We start from the raw sequence: 19,034 nt of genomic DNA, 5'->3' as shown, positions 1-19,034 counted from the left end.
CAGGTTATTACCAGGATTTCAATGGACTCTCCATTCACACAGGTTAATGAAATGTGCAGGCAAAGAGAACATGCAGTTTGCAAGTAAAAGTAGTCGACAATAGAGGCTTTCTGCTAATTTAAGGCTCTTTTTATATATATCTAAGTATATCTATTTTTTAATATACATACACATATACACATAAGCACACATAAAGTGCCCTTCTGCAAACAAGTCAAAAGAAAGATTCACTACTGAAGAAAGATTTATTTTCATGGAAAAGCCTTGTAGAAAATCTTTGGATATTTCAATTAAGTTTCTACCTGAAAAGCAGAGAAGAAAGATGGAGACTAGAATATAGGGAAGATTTTCTAGGATCTATGAGGGTTTTATTTGGTTGCAGTATAAGCTACCTTGGGCTGTAGAATGCTCTCTACCAAGAAAAAAACATCCTTAGAGAGAGAAAAGCATACAGAGCATAAGTGCTATGACTGAAAAAACCCTTTCTGGTATTATCATAAGCCATATTTCTTTAGCTGAAGATGTCAACACACCTTTGTAACACCTCATGATGGATCTAGCCTGCCACTCTACTTTGCTACTGCTTCTCTTTTGTTATGCTGCCAAGGGAAAAAAAATCAACTGATTGCTTTTTCTAAAAAAAAAAATACCCTACACATCACAGTTCAGGTGTTAAAAATCAAATGGAATGGAATAACTGATTATCTGTGCTGCAGTGGTACAGATAAAGAGTACAGAGGGCATCAGGAACTGCAACACTTCCAGAATTCTTTCAATAAAATCTGGATTTTATACTGAGAAAACTTTGGAAGCAAAATACATTTTTCACAGTAGGTAAGAGATTCCAGAAACACAAGTACTAGCTTGAGTAATTATTGTTAATTAACTAGCAATGAGGCACTATTTCCAAATGTGACATTTAAAGCACATAATGTGATTGTGAATATTCACAAAGATAATTAAGTTCATCTGCTTCAAGTCCTTGATTTCAGCACATCTGAAAACACCTCTTAAACTATCATTAGACCTGTAATCAAGTATTTTGTTGCTCAGGAAAATTGCATACCTTTGCTTACCTGCTAATATTGGGATATATATTCAAATGCCAGTACATGGCTTTTGATAAGAAACTCTCCTTCAGGCAAACACTGAGGGGAAAAGAAACCAGTAATTCTGATTTTTTTTCTCTGAAGGGTCCATTAAAAATTTATTCCTCACACCATCAGATGGAAACAAAACCAAAAATTTCTGAGTTTCCCTAACTGAGTTTCAAGATCACAAGACTGATGTGAGCCATACTTGACTGAAAATACTTATCATCAAGTCAAAGGTACCACCAATGCACATACTGAGGATACTATTCACGTTAGGTTGCATACTTTCTTCCATCTTCTTTATAGCTAGATCCATTTCTTTACAAAAAGAAAAATGCAACCGAATTCAGGGATGAAATACAATGTATAACATAAAAATGTGAAAATCAGAAAATGCACAGACTTCATTCTCTTGGGGAAAAAAGATTTAACCATTACTCTTCAGAGGCAGAAGGAGTCTCTGATCATCAACTCTGATCTTGGTCTTGATCAAGACCTTCTTGGAGAAATAAACTCTTAAGATAGAAAAAAAATGACCCCAAGAACAGAATGTCGAAGAGTCATGACTTGGTGTTTTGTCCTTTGTTCTTTAAAGTGTAAAGACAGCTTCTTTCCACTAGAAAAGAGATTAATGAATAATGTGTTTCAAGATAGAGAAGAAATATTTAGACAGCATTCTAAAGTACAAAAGGTTAAATTTACTCTATCGCTCTCCAATTATTTGACATAGAGGATTTTTAATCAGTCAAAACAACAGTGTGAATTATTATGTACTCTAAGGATGTCCTACTGGTCTGTATCTCTCAGCCCAGTTTGAATAGCAGCTTTATTCTATGCCAGAAAACTCTTTCTTGATCAAACTTTTATCAAGGATTGTGTTTGAAGAGAAAAATAAGGCAAAATCTTTCTTAAAAAAGAAAAATTAAATGTTCTTAAGGTGCATAGTGCCAAGAAACTCCTGACCCTGTCTAAAAGCCAGTTCCTGCTGCTGCCTGGGAGTGTTAGGTGTAGATTTACTATTCCACTTCAAAGTCCATTGCAAGCACAGGCAATGCCAAGTGCCAGAACAGAGGGGATGAGGCACTCAGTGCCACAGGTCATTAACCCCAGCAGCACCCTGCTCACACCAGCAGCCAGCCACTTCGCTCAGCAGGGTGTCATCTTCCAGGAAAATGTTGGTCCATTCTCAGCAGTGAAAGGAGAACACCTGTCCTCAAACACAGCATACGTCTCATACAACCAATTCCAGGCTTGCAAAGAACCTCCTCAAGAGATCTACATGTTACTCACCTTCCCCAAGATCTGCTGGTTCAACTATAAATAGACTGAGAAAGCCAGAAGAAAAAAATGTTCTACAGTCTCTGGAGATGAACAACAGTGACAATTACATGTTGCTGCACTCCTACTAAAGACATGAGTTCAGATAAAAGTGATCTTCAACCTAACTAATCAATAAAATCATAATTGTAGCTCTCTTCCAAGAGCTCAAAGCATGTTTCAAAGAAAATCAACCTACTCAGGATTATCCAAAAAAAGAAATACCGGAGAAGAATAAAACTTACTATAGATCTTCCTTTCCCTTTCCTTATTCTGTGCAAGAACACCAGACTGCTGGTGAAACACTTTCTTACAGTCATTTAGTAGCGACCTTTGGCTAGTTTCATGAGGAATTATTCTGTTCCTATATGAAGTGGTCAGCAAAGTAAAATAGGCTGTGAGAGGTTACACTACACTAAATACTGATACACTAATATTATTACCACCAATAGTAATGGTGTAAATATAATAGTGTAACAGATTAGTCCTAAGGCAAGCCAGGTTGCCAAACCAGCATTAATTGAAGGCCAAGTGCTCCAGTTCACATCCTCAAAGCTATTGGACATTTTAAATCCCCTAGAGCAGTGGGTTACTGCTTTTTATAACAAAACAACCAAGGAATAGAAGGAATAAGTAAAAAGCAAAACTATGCCATTGGTATTTTCTCCTATTATATTTGTAAGTATGACAAAATAATGTCTTCAGACATTTTGGGGGAATAAATATGTATGTTTCTGATGCTCATCACTGAATTTACAGCAAATTAAGAGGAAAGCAACAGCTTAAACATGTTTTTCAATTTAATTCATCTGCTCTACAGAGCTAGCATGATGGTATTGGACCATATGCACCATAACACATAGATTATTGTAGGCTGTTTTCTCAAACCATTCTAAAATCCAAATTAAGTATCCTTTGAATTATTGCAGAGATTTGTACCAAGGAAGCCTAGCCATTAACACCCTATGTATTAGGTAGCACAAATGAAAAATCAGAAATTCTCAGCCAAAATATTAAATAGTTGAGCAAAGTCAGACCAAACAGCAAGATTCATAGCAACAGAGACTTTGTTTGACGTTTTAGTCATCTGTGTCAATCAACTTTTTTTAGCTAATTCCCACTATTTACAAGAGATGGGCTTACCAAATGCTGAGTAATGCAGCAAACTGACAAGGAAAGAAAAGAGAGAAAACAGAAAAATTAAAAGAGAACCACTATTTTTTACTCTGAAGACAGGCAACCTTTACATTACAAGCTCACAAAAAAAGCAATTTGTAAATAAGTGTATGTATATATCCAGATATTTAAAATCATCAGTTATCGAGGACTCTATCCTTCTCAAGAGTAGAGTGTTTCTGCCAAGCCATCAATCATCATCTTTTAACCTAGTGTGTCCTTTATTGTGCAGAAAGATTCTGGAACAACTATGCCTGAAGCTAATCACAAGTTTTCCATAAACCATTGACTCTAAGGAATATGTTCATATAGATCACATCCTCAGCCAGCTAAAAGTTATGAGAGTGACTAGGTTCTTCTGTAGCTACAAAACAGCAATTGTACATTCATGCTGGGCAGACAGTGTAAGAGAGTAACTTCCCACACACACCAAAACAAAGTGAAGAATTCCCATCTAGTTTGCAGTTAACCTTTAAGTGTTTTGTGACTAATCACTGCACTATGGCTAACCCTGTGGATGTTCTTCAAATGGCAAGTTCCTGGAAAACACAGAAGTGAAAAGAAGTTACAATATCCTCACAAATAAGCTAGTGATTCAAGCTATCATTTGTTCTAAAATATGAAAAATCAGAATTATTTTAGCATAAGACAAAGCTAAGTATAGTGAATATACTTAAATCCCCACCCCTGCTGTACACTACATATCCACAGAAATGTACTTCAGATACATTAGCTACTTCACTCACAGCAGTGGGTGTGTTTGGGATGACATGGTTCAAGCAGAGCAGTTTGATGCACATATTCAAGTAATTCAAGAGAAACATACATTTAATGACAGGTAGCTATTAAGAATTGCTTTTAAACCACTAAATTCTCTACTGCTGCCCGTATGTGGGAGAAGAACATGGCATAAATTTGGCAGCTTCTCATCAACTTCAGAATGTAGTGTTGTGTTTGCAGTAGTGTGTTAAGAATAACGTGCTCACGACACCTAAAAGCACAAAACCACTAGTGGTTACTAGCAGAAAGTACTCATGCCCAGAAAACACTTCAGCAATCAAGATCTTACCAGCAGGCAAAGAAGAACTTCAAATGTATTGCAGCTCTCCGGGAGATAATTAGCTAAATTACTATAGCCATTTATTAAATAATCTGGTTTCCCCTTCATCTCTATGAATCATACTCATTAGCATCAATCACTTCTTCAAGTCACAAACATATATGCTCTATTAAAAGCGGGGATTCCTCATAAGTGCTAGACACCTCAATTTCACAACTTCAGAGGCAAATTGACTTAAGTATCCTCAGTTCCTACAGGTAAGGAAGGACTGGCTACTTTCACAAGCATATCCCAACACACACTTGCATCCCACAGATTTGGAGCATCCATTATTTGTGTAAGAAGCACTGCTCTATTCAGAACACAAGTCTTAGCAACTGCACTCCCAGCTTCTGAAACACTGTGTGTCAACTGCCTGTGACTTATTTCTGAAAACAAGAGAGAGAATATCAACATAGACAAACTCCTTTTAGTTTTATGGGGTTTTTCCTTAAGCTTCTGTTAAGCAGTAGCTATCAAAATTCAAATCATAGCTGTTCGTAGTGTACTTCAATACTATCATACTTTTTTAATATAAAACTGCCAATCAGCTGAGGCTACTCATATGCTTTATAGCTTTATATTGATCTATGCACATATATAAAACAGACACCATCTTCTTCACACAGTCAATAAAACAAGGTACAAACAAAAAAAACAAAAAGGAGCAATCAAACCTGTCTCATTTTTGTACATTATCCACTGGGAGCACCTGGCACAGCAGGGACAACAGCTATGGACAAGTTCTGGTGACCCAACCATCAGATGAGTGGTGGCTGTTCATCAGAGCTGGACACTGACACTGACAGGGTATTTGTGCAATGGCACAAAGTAACCCATCACTGTAGCAGGTCTAAAAATAAAAATAAAGGGAGACAGTTGTACTTAGGGATTAATTTCTACTGGAAAGAAATTACCTAATCCAAATTTTCAGGCAAATTCTGTCCGTCCCCAATGCTAACCAGATGATTTTCTTATTTTAAGAAGCAGTTTTTGGAGTCTTCTGCCCACCCTGATTTGGAGTAATATCTGAGGCGGTACACAGTTACTGATTTAGAACAGCTATCTGGAAACCTGGGCTTTAATGAATCTTGCATTTATCAGTCAGCCTGGGCCAGTTACATTTTCTTTACAACTTCATTCTTTCAACTAAAAAATAAACCATTTATTATTCCCAAGGCTATTGAGAATGTTAATAACTAGGGGAGGAAAAAAACCAAAACAGAAACAAAAACAAAAAGAAAAAACCAAAAAATCAAAACAAAATATTAAAGATCCTCCTCTCTGGAAAATATAGACGCAATCCTAAACCCACTGATGTCAGTGACATAACCCAGTATTAAACATGAAAACTAGTTATTTAATTATGGAAATAAACTATTAATTATGTCAAGCAGCTACATGTTTTGCTAGCTATGAGGACATTTTAAGTAGCAGCATTTCAGCACTAGCAAGCAGAGTAAGATTGAACTACCTAATTAATTTTAATTTCTTCTGCATTGTTAGCATAGTGTAGCTTTAACATGTTTATATGACTATGTCAGCCCTAACCACCTGCATCCCTAACTTCCATCCTTTCCATAGAAAACCAGCTGTGTCCCTCCCTTAGTAGATAAAAACACAAAATTCCATGCACTAGTCACAATGTTCAGAATGAGAAAAATTCTTTTAAAGAGTAAATTATAATTTGGAAAGAGGCAAGGAGACCAGAGAAAAGGACAGATTCCTAATTCTGACTTCAGGTAGCAAGGTGTTACACAGCTGGCACAGGCACAACACACAAGCATGAGAAGTCTTCACTATCATGCCCAGTGTTCTTAATCCACCAATCAAAAAAAAAAATCTGACAAAAGCAGAAGTTTTTATAACATTTCAGGCATGTCCTAGAAGAAAAACAGCGGTTTTATTAAAAATAACATAAAATAAAGCCTCCACAAGCACAGTGAAGGTAAAGATCAGCCTTAACAATCTAAGCAGCCTGTCACCCAGCACACACGAGCTGGAAGACAAACCCAACACAATTCCACACCAGCCACTAAATGCTTTTTCTTTGGAGAGACATAATTACTGCAATGAAACATGATATGTATGATAAAGGACTGTAAGTCATTAGCTCCATAGTAATGAAGCAAGTTCTTTGATGAACAAGGGATTTTCTAATGTTTCTTTTAAAGGGAATTTATAACTAACAGTAGTTTTTATAGAATAAATATAGGCATTTAATTGATGCAAAGGCATCAATTAAATTCTTTCAACAAGGCTTCATCCAAAGATCAAGTGTCAGTAATCCTTGCTACATTCACTGGTATTATGACCTTAAAGATGCAGCTATATGACACATGCTAAAAATAAAATCTGCTTTAAAAAAAGCAAGGACATGAACATAGTGAAAAGAATAGAAACTTCAGAAAGACTCTTTCTAGCCCTGATGCCAGATAAATCCTACACAAGTAATCTCTCTATAGAACCTGAAAAGTAGAGCAAAATTTCTCAAAAAGTTGTTTCCTTGACAACATTGACAAACCAAGAAGGGTAAGGAATCAAAGTCATGAGATGCCTTGTGGCTTTGTTAGCAGATTTTTTTAAATATATAGCAGTATGCAAGATGCATCTATAAAGCCAGATTTCTAGAAAAGAAGCAAAGTTAGATTGGTGTTATTTATATTTTTAAACAGCAAAAATATTCAGAATTTCTTAACCATTTCAAAAAAAAAAAAATTTATACTCTCATAATCTATTACAGTCACTTAAGAACTTAAAACTACTCTAGCTCATTTTTTTCCCAAGTAGCAAAAGCTTCACTTTTTCACCAGCAATCTTATTGGCACACCCAGAATGGAGATAACACCATCATAGATGTGTCCCATCTCAGGTGACATCCTGCATTAGACTGCAGAGCAGCTGCCCACCCCGGTGCTGCTGTAACTGAAGAGCTCGCTCAGGACACTCATTAGAGGCACTGCCCCACTGACATCCCCAGCCCTGCCTCTGCCCTGGCAGGAGCACAAGGTTGTTTTCTCTCCTCTGCTACTTCAGAGACACAGGAAACAACTGGATGAGCTCCCAGCAGAAAGGAAATGCAGAACTCACCCATTCGGGATAGATGAGTTGCCAAGCAAAAAGTCAGATAAACACTTTAAATTCCTCATACTTCTGCAAATAATGATACAAGTAACCAAAACTCTTTTTAGGTAACATGAGAGGACAGAATCCTTTCTTCCATATCACTTTTAATGATATTTAGAAGTCAGTCTCCACGCTTTTGGATTTCCACAGAGGAAAGGTTTGTGAAATAATACTGTCACAGCAACCATGTTACCCTGTGCATCTCACCTGTGGCCACTTTGCACCTGTTGATCAGTGTCAATCAAATCTCACAGAAGACCTCAGTGTTTTTCCCTCAAGGCTCAATCATGCTAAGCAGCTGAATAAAAGACACTGCAGAAGGTCCAGAAAAGAAATTGAGGAGGATTTGTAATCAGGCTCAAAATACAGACAGACTTCAGTAACTTCCCTGCTCTTGGAAGAACTTTTATTTTCAAAATTTTTCTTTAAATAATTCCAAATTTATTTTTGCAAGGGTAAGGGGGAACACAGGCATACTAGCTACACTGTGAAATATCCATCCCACTCTTCTCCCCCACAGCCACATCCTCTCACACAGACATAACACAGTCAAAAAATGTTTCACAAGAACACTGGGGGTATCACTCCTGCATTCTTTAAGGAAATCCTAAGTCAGGAGTCGTTTCCAAGTGGAAAAATCTCATGGCATCACAAAGCTAAAAACCTCACCCAGAAGTTGAGAGGTTCACTGCATTTTTGCCCTCCCCCTTTTCCTCAAATGTCAGTCTTCATACAAGTGTTAAGATAAATTCTAATCCAAAGCAGTACTGAATTTAGTTCCTGTTAGTGCAGAAGGAAAGAAACAATGGCGTCTCAAACCCTATAGAGATGAGGATGGTGCTATTTATACTCAAAGAAACATACTCCTTTGAAAAAATCCTTTGAGGCCTAAGAGTATGTCAAACACTCAGAACATAATAAAAACTATACAAGTCATCTCCAGCTGTGGATTCTGAAAAAGTGAACAAAGGCGTTACAAGGATTTCTGTTTCCTTGACAACTGCATCACTGGAAACAAGGAAATAATTAAAAAAATATATCTCTCTAACAGCAATCTCTAAACATTATCAAGGTACTAAAATACCAAATGTGAAACAACTCTTACCCACACAAACCTTTGGGATGAAGAGACCAAAATTCACCACTTTCATGAACTGCTCTTTGCTGATACGTGTCACCAGCTTTTGCAGAACAATTGCGAGAGCTATCTATTATATCCTGACCTGGATTGTCATCCATCCATGGCACAGCCAGAAGCTTTCACTGATCATCAAGTACATTCCTTCCTGCATGATGTTCCTCTTCTTACAAAAATAAGCATTATGGAGGATACTTCTCATTGAAGTGTATGAAATAATTTTGTTGGAAGATGATCAAGGTATACAAAAAAGGATTGGTATTACCATGCATGTGCCTATCACATAAGTGTACTGCCATCTTAATAATCAGCAATCTTAAAGTCACTGGAAAAAACATGCACAGTTCTAAACAGAGAAGGGAAAAAGGCCAGAACCTTCATAAAGAAAAGTCTGCTTCAGTATTTCTCCTAATATTTAGCAGCCTCTTCAACAAGAAAACAATGGGTTTGTTCCCACATCTAGGTAAGTAGCACATAATATCCAGAATATGAACATTCCTTGTCACTTCCAAGATAATGGGGAGATCTATTTGTTATTTTTAATATATATCAACAGAAATCTTCAAAACATTTCAAATAAAGAACATATGTATCAAATAGGGTGACTTCCCAATTTGTCACCTACAGTTAAAGGAATTTTGCCACAATTAGATTTTAAAAATCAATCTAAGAGTTGCCCTACAGAATTAGCCTGATAGTTAATTCTGCTTAGTGAACAGTCTGAATCCAGCCTAGCTGTGACAGGACTACAGCCATCTGACAGCTATGCCTGAGTGTACAGGAAATATGCTGGCATCTTAAATGTATTCCTTCATAAACACACATGCCTGTGACAGAACAAGAATCACTGCCTATTCCAAGTGAATTGTGTACAGAATGGTTGAAAGCAGAAATATTAGATCTTGTTACTCTGAGACAGGGTTATGGCCAATACCTAGGAAATTTGTGTTGTCACTATCTGTGCCACACACAGTTTATGGATTGAGGTTATCATCTTCTATCATTCAGTCCAATACAACAGGATCAAGAATAACAAAATTCCTGGAATATATTACAGTGCTATCTCTCTCCTAATAGACACAAAACCACAAAATAATAAAATACTTCTAAAGTATAACTTTAAATTGTATTTATTATGGCATTTGACACACTCCAAGAACCAAAATCCATACATTAAATTTAATGAGTATGAGTAACATACCACTCTAAATCTAATGATCACAAAAGAGTCTCAGAAGACTGGAAAAGTATCTGGAAGAAATCTCTTGAGATAGCAAGTTACAAAGATTAACTACTTAGGAGTTCAGAAATCCCAACTAGAAAATAAGCACAGACCAGAAGAGGACTTAAAGGCACCACAAACCTTTGACTTGTTCTTCTTTACTCGTTCACTTAGAGACTGTCCCTTGGTCTGAACCGCTATGGTTGTTATGTTCTAAATCATGGGAAGTCAGCAGTGCTGTTCAAGAGGCTTATACTACTAAAGTATTTTTAAAAACTTTTACTTTACTTGTATCGATAGAGCTGTGACTAAATGACTATTCAACTAGGCCAGTAGAGAACAAAATAGATAAGAAAAACTTGCAACAAGGTATTAGAACACAAAGTGCTATTAATATACATTTTGCATACTCAAGAATTGCAGCACTTTCTTTCCTTGATCTTATTTAACAATGGAGAGTGAAAGTGCTGAAAATTAAGAAATCCTCTGCAACAAACATAACACCTGCTGTGATGCTTTAAATAAAATATGAGAATCACAAAATTAACAGCTAGCAGATGATTATATAAAGATGCTACCTTGAGTTAATTTTAAGGCAAACTAGGAAATGCAGAATGAAGGCACAATGTGCTGAAGTTATGAACCATTTTTAAAAAGCTAAGTCCAGCACCAGTAACTAGTGAAAATGTTAACATCTGTGTGGCTCTGTGCAATGACAAGATAATCCAAATAAAAGACACCGACAATGTGAATGCAGCATTGTGGTTTCTGCAATAGATAAAGACACAACTTTTTAATGTTCTCTGCTACTGAAGACAAAAAGTTGTATTCAATGGCAAACTGTCATTCTGGGTTCTGTATTTGGGGTTCTAAATCAGAAATACCTAAACGAGGTCTGATGTTCAGAAAGCAGTGAATATCCACACTATGGGAACCAGGCCCTTTAACAGCAGTGATAACTCTCAAAAATTATGCAAAAAAAAACAGTAGATGAGATATTAAAACAATGAACACTATTTTGGCGTTCAAGTAGGAAAGCCCAAAACCAGCAGTAGATGCCTAAAATTCATTTACAGCAGCTATTCAAACAGAAGGTTTGAATAGCTGCTGAAGGGTTATTCAAAGAAAACAAATTTCATCAGTTTAGACAACAATGTTTTGCAGTCCTTAAAATACATACCTAAGTTAAAAACATAAGCCACTCACAATACTGTTACAGTGTAACTGTGAAGAGCAACACTGCCACAGTAAGAGCTCCCCATTCCCTACAAATTTAAAATTTAGCATTAAATATTCTTCTAGTAATGCTCCAGATTGGAGAACGGTGGATAATTTGCAATACCTATCACTTCCCAGATGGGGTTCTATCTTATTTTCAGTTCTCTCCAAAAACTCTGGGATTTTCTTATACATTTAGCAATATATGCATGAACTTGTAACTTTGGTCTTTCAACACGCAACACAGAGGCAGATATTAAAGTCTTGGAGCCTTCAGAGGCAGTTTAGTTCCTATCCCTCTCTAACATGCTGAGGTGCCCCATCTGCTGGCACGAGTATTACTCTAAAGAATTCTGCCCTGAGCTGATGCTTTTTCCAACTTCACCACTTGATAACTGTTTGAAGTATTTTAAATGCAGCAATACAAAAGAAATCAGATCAAATACTTCTACAGAAAACCATAAAATGCTCTAACACAGTTCATTCTTTCCTAACTACATAAGTTATTTTTACTAGATGCTTCCAATGATCTTGCAGCTCTAGGTTATTCTTCAGTCAACAGAAACTGAAAACATCAACTTGTTTATTGTAAATACTTTAGCACGACTTACACTTATTCATAAAGGTGTTTAAGTGCACTTTTTAACCAGAGAGAACATAAATGGAAGACTGTTCTTTTTTCATGATTTAAATAGGATACATATGCATACCTAAAAAGTAAAAAACCCACCTAATCAGTTCCATATACACATTTTAGACATACATCTGTGTGACATGAATAACTCAGTCATCAAAATTTAGACAGAAATAAAAAAATTTTGATCACTAAGGTAAGTAAAGCACATTTCTTCCTTCTCTGTGCCAAGTTAAAAAAAAAAAAAAAAAAAAAAAAAAAAAAAAAAAAAAAGAAAATCTTTTCCCACACAGGAAAATTCTTAGTTTGTGATGAAAGAGGAAGTTATTAAGAGGAAATTATAAGAACAGATAAAATATAAAAAAGTGGCTAAATACTACACAAATTGAGTTTCTACTATAGAGCTCTGGTTTAAGCACTACTTGAACTACCACAGTCATCTCAACTTAGAACACTCAGTTCTGAGAAATCCCCAATAATATTGGACTCTTCAAAATATAAATGTCTTAATGCATAGGCTAGGTGTAAGTATTGAATCCAAGACATTTACTCTTAAAAATAGTCACAGTTATTCCTGTGACTAACTTCAAGTACAGAGTTTCGAGGGTCTCAATTGCCTCTTCTCTCTGATCATACAGAGATTTTAGGCTTTTAACTGTGCTTTGAGTTTTACCCAAATCAGATGTTGAAAGTAAATCATGCAAACATCCCGAGTGTCTGCATATTCCCATTAGAGGGAAAGAGGACACACATCCACCTCCTGGATGTAAATGAGCAATTCCAAGCAGGTGTGTTTGGGGAAAAGAAAAAAAAAATACAATCTGTGTGAAGCTAAAAGGATGAGGAAAAAGAGTATTGACCTGCATTTTCAATTAGTTGTTTTATGCCTATACCGGAAAATTGACAACTTCATGCTACAGCAGAGAGCCAAAGTCAATTCCCAGAAGGTAAAGCGGCGCTGCCACAGTCACCAGGGATTTATGTGCCCGTGATCGCAGACAGTGAGGGAATTTGGGAGCGGAACACGCGGTGAATGTTCGGTGTCACCGCGCCCTCTGCTGCCCAGCACAGCCCGCGCGGAACGGCGCGACACCACCGGGCTCCCTGAAAGAACAGGACTGCCCACGGCTGGTGCCCCCCTGCAGCTGCCCTCCAGAACACAAAGCGTGTTTCACATACTTCCCAACAGCTACCTTATTCCTTCTTTATTTTGTCTCAAGCTCTGAAGTGTTGCCAACACTAGTATACTTCATTTATATTGAATTTGCAAGGTTTGGGGGACCTAAAATAGTCAGATTTCTTTAAAAAATGGCCTTTCTGTTAATGACTGCTTCCAGAAAACTGATTTTTCTTTATGCTTAGAAGACAAAGCAGACTGACCATTATTTCAACTTTTTAATAATTTTATATCGTATCATCAACTTAAAATTTTAGATTTTCATATGAAATTCAACACATCCATAACTTCACTTGTCAGTACAACTGAGGCTCTGGAATAGTCAATAAACATTAAGCAGATGATATGAGAATTTAAGACAAAAAGTCAAATTCAGACATCTGGAGGTCAGCATTGTACAAGTTAAATTTACATTGCTGCTTAACAGAAACATCCATCAGCACTTTGTGTATATCTTAACCCTTTACTTCTAAGTCTATTCTTCAAGCAAAAGCCAAGATATAAGAAATATATTAAAGATGACTTGCAAGGAGAAACAAAGGTACTTTTTTCCTACATTTAATGTTTAAGAAAAAGAGGTTTCAAAATCCTGGTAAAGAAGATGGAGGAACTATGTTGGTATGCTGGTACAAGGGATGTTCTTCTTAAGATTTACTAAAGTCCTAAATTTTAGAAGCAGGAAAATAATTTTGCCTGCCATGGTAAACACATGTTGGATGCAATAAAGCATGTCTTCCACCAGAAAGGACACTTTCTGCACACTCTTATCAAAGCTATGCTCCTGTGCAAGGCCACTTCAGAAGACTATTATTTGAATTCAGAGACACAATCAGCCCTATATCTGGGAAAGCATATACCCATTATGAAAACAAAAGTCTCATTGGACTGACTAAGTTACCAAAGAACTGAAGACAAATTCATTAAAGCTAAGAGGAAAACTCACTCTGAGTATTGAGCAATTAACCCTTGAAAGAAATTAAAGTAGGAAGATCCCTTAGGTCATGACAAGACACAGTTCTGAGATACAAAAGCCATCTGATCTGATCTACCTCCTCCAGCAGATGTCATACAGGCCTGTCAGAATAATTAAAAATATTATTCCAGTGTTGGTAGTTAGTTGCTTAATGACTCATGGCAGAATCCATGTGCATACCCTAGTGCTCATGGCCATTGTGATAAAACACTGATAGACTGATAGAGATCATGAGAAATGGCTTAGCAGAAATCTAACTTCTTAAGCTTGAAAACACTGACATGATTAAAATTTTTTTAAAAAATTAGATATTAAAAAAATTTTAAAAAAACAAACCACCAAATTCCAAGCTAATGAACTACCTGTGGGTATAGTGAAGATTTAGGCTGCAAGTTTATAATAATCTTATAAAGCATTTCCTCAAATTCTGAGTATGTTGGAACTGTTAAATGCACACAAGCAAGGATATTTCCAGAAGAGCATTGAACAACAACATTTTGAAGTCTGATGACTGAGCCACCAAGCATCTTGTTTTACATTACCTTGACTGTTTTGTCCATAGAAGCTGAGAGAAGCATGTGACTTTGCTCCCGTACAGGACACCACTGGATTTCATTAACAGGGCCGCTGTGTTTAGACATGTAAAATATTAAGCTTTTGGGAACTTCAGTTACTTTATATTTAGATCCCAAATATGGCTTAATTAATTCAGAAGTCTTTCTCCAAGTCTGCTCTCCTGATACTCTTAACTCAACATCACAATCTGAGCTACCTCTCTGCTCAGGTTCTTTATCAGGCTTACTGGAATTTTCTTGACGCAATCGTTTAGGGATATATGGTCTAATTCCTTTGATGGTAGTAGTGCTGTCTTTATGTGCTCTCTTCTGGGAAAGGCCATTTCCAGAATTTGTTGAAGAGCTTGAAGCCTGTTCATAGTTTCTGTAGGCCACAGACGATGCAGCATGGGCAGAGTACACCCTCTGCCAACAGGGAGGTGCCAAGTCAGTGTTGTTATTCTGTATTCTGTATTCTGTTATTCTATAAAGCTCAGGGGGATCTTCACAAACCGTGCTGCTGCCAGATCTGCCAGTGCTCCCTGCAGGGTGCATTTCACGTGTAGATTTTGTATTACCAGGTGCAAAGTGCTGAACACAGCTCACAGGAGAACTCAGCTGGTTTGTTTGTCTGCCAGAAGCATCGGGGGCTTCAGTCTTTTCAGTTTCTGTCTCGGAGTCTGAATCTTCATAAGCAACCAAACTCATTATGGCTAGACACAGCAGACTCCAGAGATCTCAATGCTGCAATCCTCCAAAATTATGATCTAAAATAAAGAATTGATCATTCAGAGCACAATTAATTACAGAGTCTACAATTTCAGTAACTTAGGGATATAAATATGCCTTTCTTAAAAAAACAAATCAAAACTCTTCTTTCTGTTTATTAATGGAATTTATTATAACACACTGTACATTCTATTAAGCAACATGATTTGCCTCCAAGCCCTTTGCATACATTTTCAATGCATTGCAGAGGTGTATTTGCATGCCACAAAACAATGACAATGAGGATGAAAAGGAAAACAACCTTATAATATAAATACAGCAAATTACTTTGCCTTACTTCCAGCATTACATCCACACACAGAGAGAGAGAAGAAATTAATTAATTATGTAGTGGTTTTGTACATTTATAAGAATACAAGTACTACAACTGTTTTGGAGTCAATCTAACAATATCTATTTCTTCACACTACAGATGACTTGAAAGAAGTGTGTAGGGGTTCAACTGGCAGTTAAAGTGTAAACACATTTTTGACCTCCTCAGCAGCCTTGCAGTATGAGGAAATTTTCCAATTATATCCACAGAGCATGTTCCACACAGCCTTTAGTTTTACAGATCAGATATGTCAGAAGCTACATTAAATTCACTATTTGCATTTGCTTACAGAAAAATGAGAGCATAGATGCCTCAACTGTGAAATAAATTTTTTCAACATGTCCAGGAGAAAGAAATCTCATGTCAAGACTGCATATGTAACATGCAGAATAATTCACCTTCATAATAATCCCACCAAGATTTTCCCAACATTTCATATGGAGTATGTGCAGTATAGAGTTAACTACATTCAAAACAACTGATGTGTCTGCAAGGTAATATTTCAACCTCTGCCATTTATAGGCAAGAAGTACTGGTAAGATTGATTAAATGTGACATTTTATTACTGCTTTGTTTCCTTGCCAAGCTGTTAGCACTCATTACACTGAAGAGATTTAACCCACAACACTTTCAGACACGCTGCTGAAATTATTGGTTCAGGTCAGCAAAGAAACTGCCCTCAAAAGCATCTTGATGACAACAGAGAACACATGAAAGTCAGTATCTTCATAAGCATTTGCAGAATTGACACCACAAATGCAGGCACACCACAAACGTAGGCCCTACAAACACTTCTGCAGGAGCAGGACTCTGGAACTTGCAAAGATAACTCATTAAACTTCAGAATTAGATCTATTTGAATCAAAACAACTCTGTTTCACATAACCTACAGAAGTGTTACATGCCTCTAGATTCTGTTATCAAATTTCTAAGCACAGATCCAGAAGATAGGTACTTATTCAGATACACACATTCATCACCACAGATCCTTCCCAAGCTAAGTGATCAAGACATTTAACTGGAACAAGGTGACCAACATTTCAGCACATAAAAGCAACAAGATCTCCCTCTAGAGGACATTTTGTCATTATCTGAAGCTTAAGACAGCTCTGAGTGACAGCAAAGAAGAGCAAGGAAAAAAATCTTTTTTTAATAATACACCTTCATTTATTACAACAATATTTCATTAAACAAAACAAAAGTAGTGTTTCATGAAAACTTAATTAACAAATCAATTCAAAAACAGTAAATTGAAGTTCCTAGCAGTACATTGAAACATCAAATAAATAGGAGCTTTGAAGGGCTTCACTTCAGTAATTGTATCAAGTGGTTACTGTTTGTATTGCAGTGCTAAACACATTTCCCGGCCAAATGCATCATGCCCAAAGAACAGATATAGTAAGAAGCTGACCTCTGGCTAAAAGCTATAAACTAGGACACACAAGTGGATTAGGTTAGACTTACAGAGTTACTTTAGTTTGTTTTAACACAAAAAAAACCCAAGCTGAAATTCAGAAGTGCCAGATAGTGCCTTGCAAACACAAGGTTAAAAATGTTTCCCATGAGATAATGGAAAGAAAGTGTCCCATTAGATTTGGTCAGCATAAACCCGTCCCACCACACCCATCACCCATAAACCTCAGTATTTTTGTAAGAATAAAGCATCTCTCTCATCTAAACACTTCCCATCCACTTTTCTTTTTAAAGAAACACAACCCAGAGTCACTGCCCTAACCCAAGATAAATGGGGGGTCGGGGGGAACCACAATGTACTTGACTGGAACCATCCTGTAACTAAACTGAGTTTATTCACGATGTGATGTGCAATGTGTTGAGCTAAAAGAGAAGTTTGTAGCATTTTGGTTTTCCTCGGCTTCCACAAGACTGATTTATGTGAAGGCATGGAAGAAGAGTGTTCAGCTGAGGGGCGCAGTGCCCGCGGATGCCAGCAGAGGTGTGACACGGCACAGAGGCCAGCAGAGGTGTGACAAGGCACAGAGCACCGCAGGTGGCTCACGGCAGGAGGCACAGTCCCACAGCCCCCAGCGGAAAGAACAAGCTATTGGAGAGGGTTCAATGGAGGCTACAAAGATGATGAGGGGTCTGGAGCATCTCTTATGAGAGACTGTGGGAGACGTGTTTAGTGTGGAGAACAGAGGGGATCGCATCAATTCACACAAATGTCTCAAAGGCGGTGCCCAGAGGATGGTGCCAGGCTCTTTAGTGGTGCCCAGCGACAGGCCATAAACAAGGGCCATGAACTACAACACAACCAGTTCCACCTCAACGCGAGGAATCGCTTCTTTTCATGGAGGGGGGCAGAGCACTGGGACACGCTGCTCAGCGCGGATTCTCCCTGTCCGGAGACATTCAGCACCCACCCGGGCGCGTCACTGCGGAACCTGCTCTGGGTGACCCTGCCTGGCCAGAGGCTTGGCCTGGATAACTCCAGAGGGCCCTTCCAGCCCTAAGGCAAACCCCCGGCCGCTCCAGTCCCCCCGGAGCAGCCCCAGCCGAGCAAGCGGGTCCCGGGAGCGCCCCGGCAGCTGAGGCAGCTCCTTCGCTCTCCCGCACAGCCGCTGCCTCTCCCCAGAGCCCCGGGCGCCGCGATCGTCCGCGGTGCCGGGACAAGGTCCCCCGGCCCCGTTCCGGTCCCCGATCCCCATTCCCGGTTCCCATTCCCGGTACCCATTGCCATTCCCCGCTGCCATTCCCGGTCCCCATTCCCATTCCTGGTCCGCATTCCCGGCCCCCATTCCCATTCCCGGTCATGGTCCCGGTCCCTATTCCCGGTCCCCATTCCCGGCCCCCATTCCCGGTCCCCATTCCCGGCCCCCATTCCCGGTCCCCATTCCCGGCCCCCATTCCCATTCCCATTCCCGGTTCCCATTCCCGGCCCCCATTCCCGGTCCCTATTCCCATTCCCGGTTCCCATTCCCGGCCCCCATTCCCGGTTCCCATTCCCGGTCCCCATTCCCGCGGTGCCGCCACTCCCGGAACTCACCTGTCGACCGCCGCCGCGCCGTTCCTAAAAACACGCCGGGTGAAAACAAGGCAGCCCACTCCAACAGTTCCGCGTGTCGCAGCCCCGCGCTGGGGCGGCGTGTCGGGAAGGGCAGCGGTCAGAGCGCGGCTCCGTGAGCGGGCAGAAGCTCCTCTTCCGCCGCTGCGAGCGGAATGGAGAGCGCTGCTTGGGCTGGGGAC

General features: G+C 38.6%; 1 protein-coding gene across 1 annotated transcript in view; it reads right to left on the bottom strand.

Moving 5' to 3' along the window:
- The window catches only part of WDR25 (WD repeat domain 25), a 63,895-nt gene extending 44,915 nt beyond the window's left edge, over window positions 1–18,980 (bottom strand). Inside the window, exons 1-2 of the mRNA XM_012574095.5 lie at window positions 18,835–18,980; window positions 14,717–15,495 (exon numbers count right to left, since the gene is read on the bottom strand). Coding sequence (XP_012429549.5) covers window positions 14,717–15,436 — 720 coding nt within the window. The 5' untranslated portion in view covers window positions 15,437–15,495; window positions 18,835–18,980. The remainder of the gene's footprint in view (window positions 1–14,716; window positions 15,496–18,834) is intronic.
- Between the last annotated feature and the right edge of the window lie 54 nt (window positions 18,981–19,034).

Source organism: Taeniopygia guttata, chromosome 5 (assembly GCF_048771995.1).
Source record: "Taeniopygia guttata chromosome 5, bTaeGut7.mat, whole genome shotgun sequence".
NCBI classification, from domain to species: Eukaryota; Metazoa; Chordata; class Aves; order Passeriformes; family Estrildidae; genus Taeniopygia; species Taeniopygia guttata.
The sequence above is the reverse complement of the archived record's forward strand: the minus strand, read 5'-3'. Positions and strand labels throughout refer to the sequence as shown.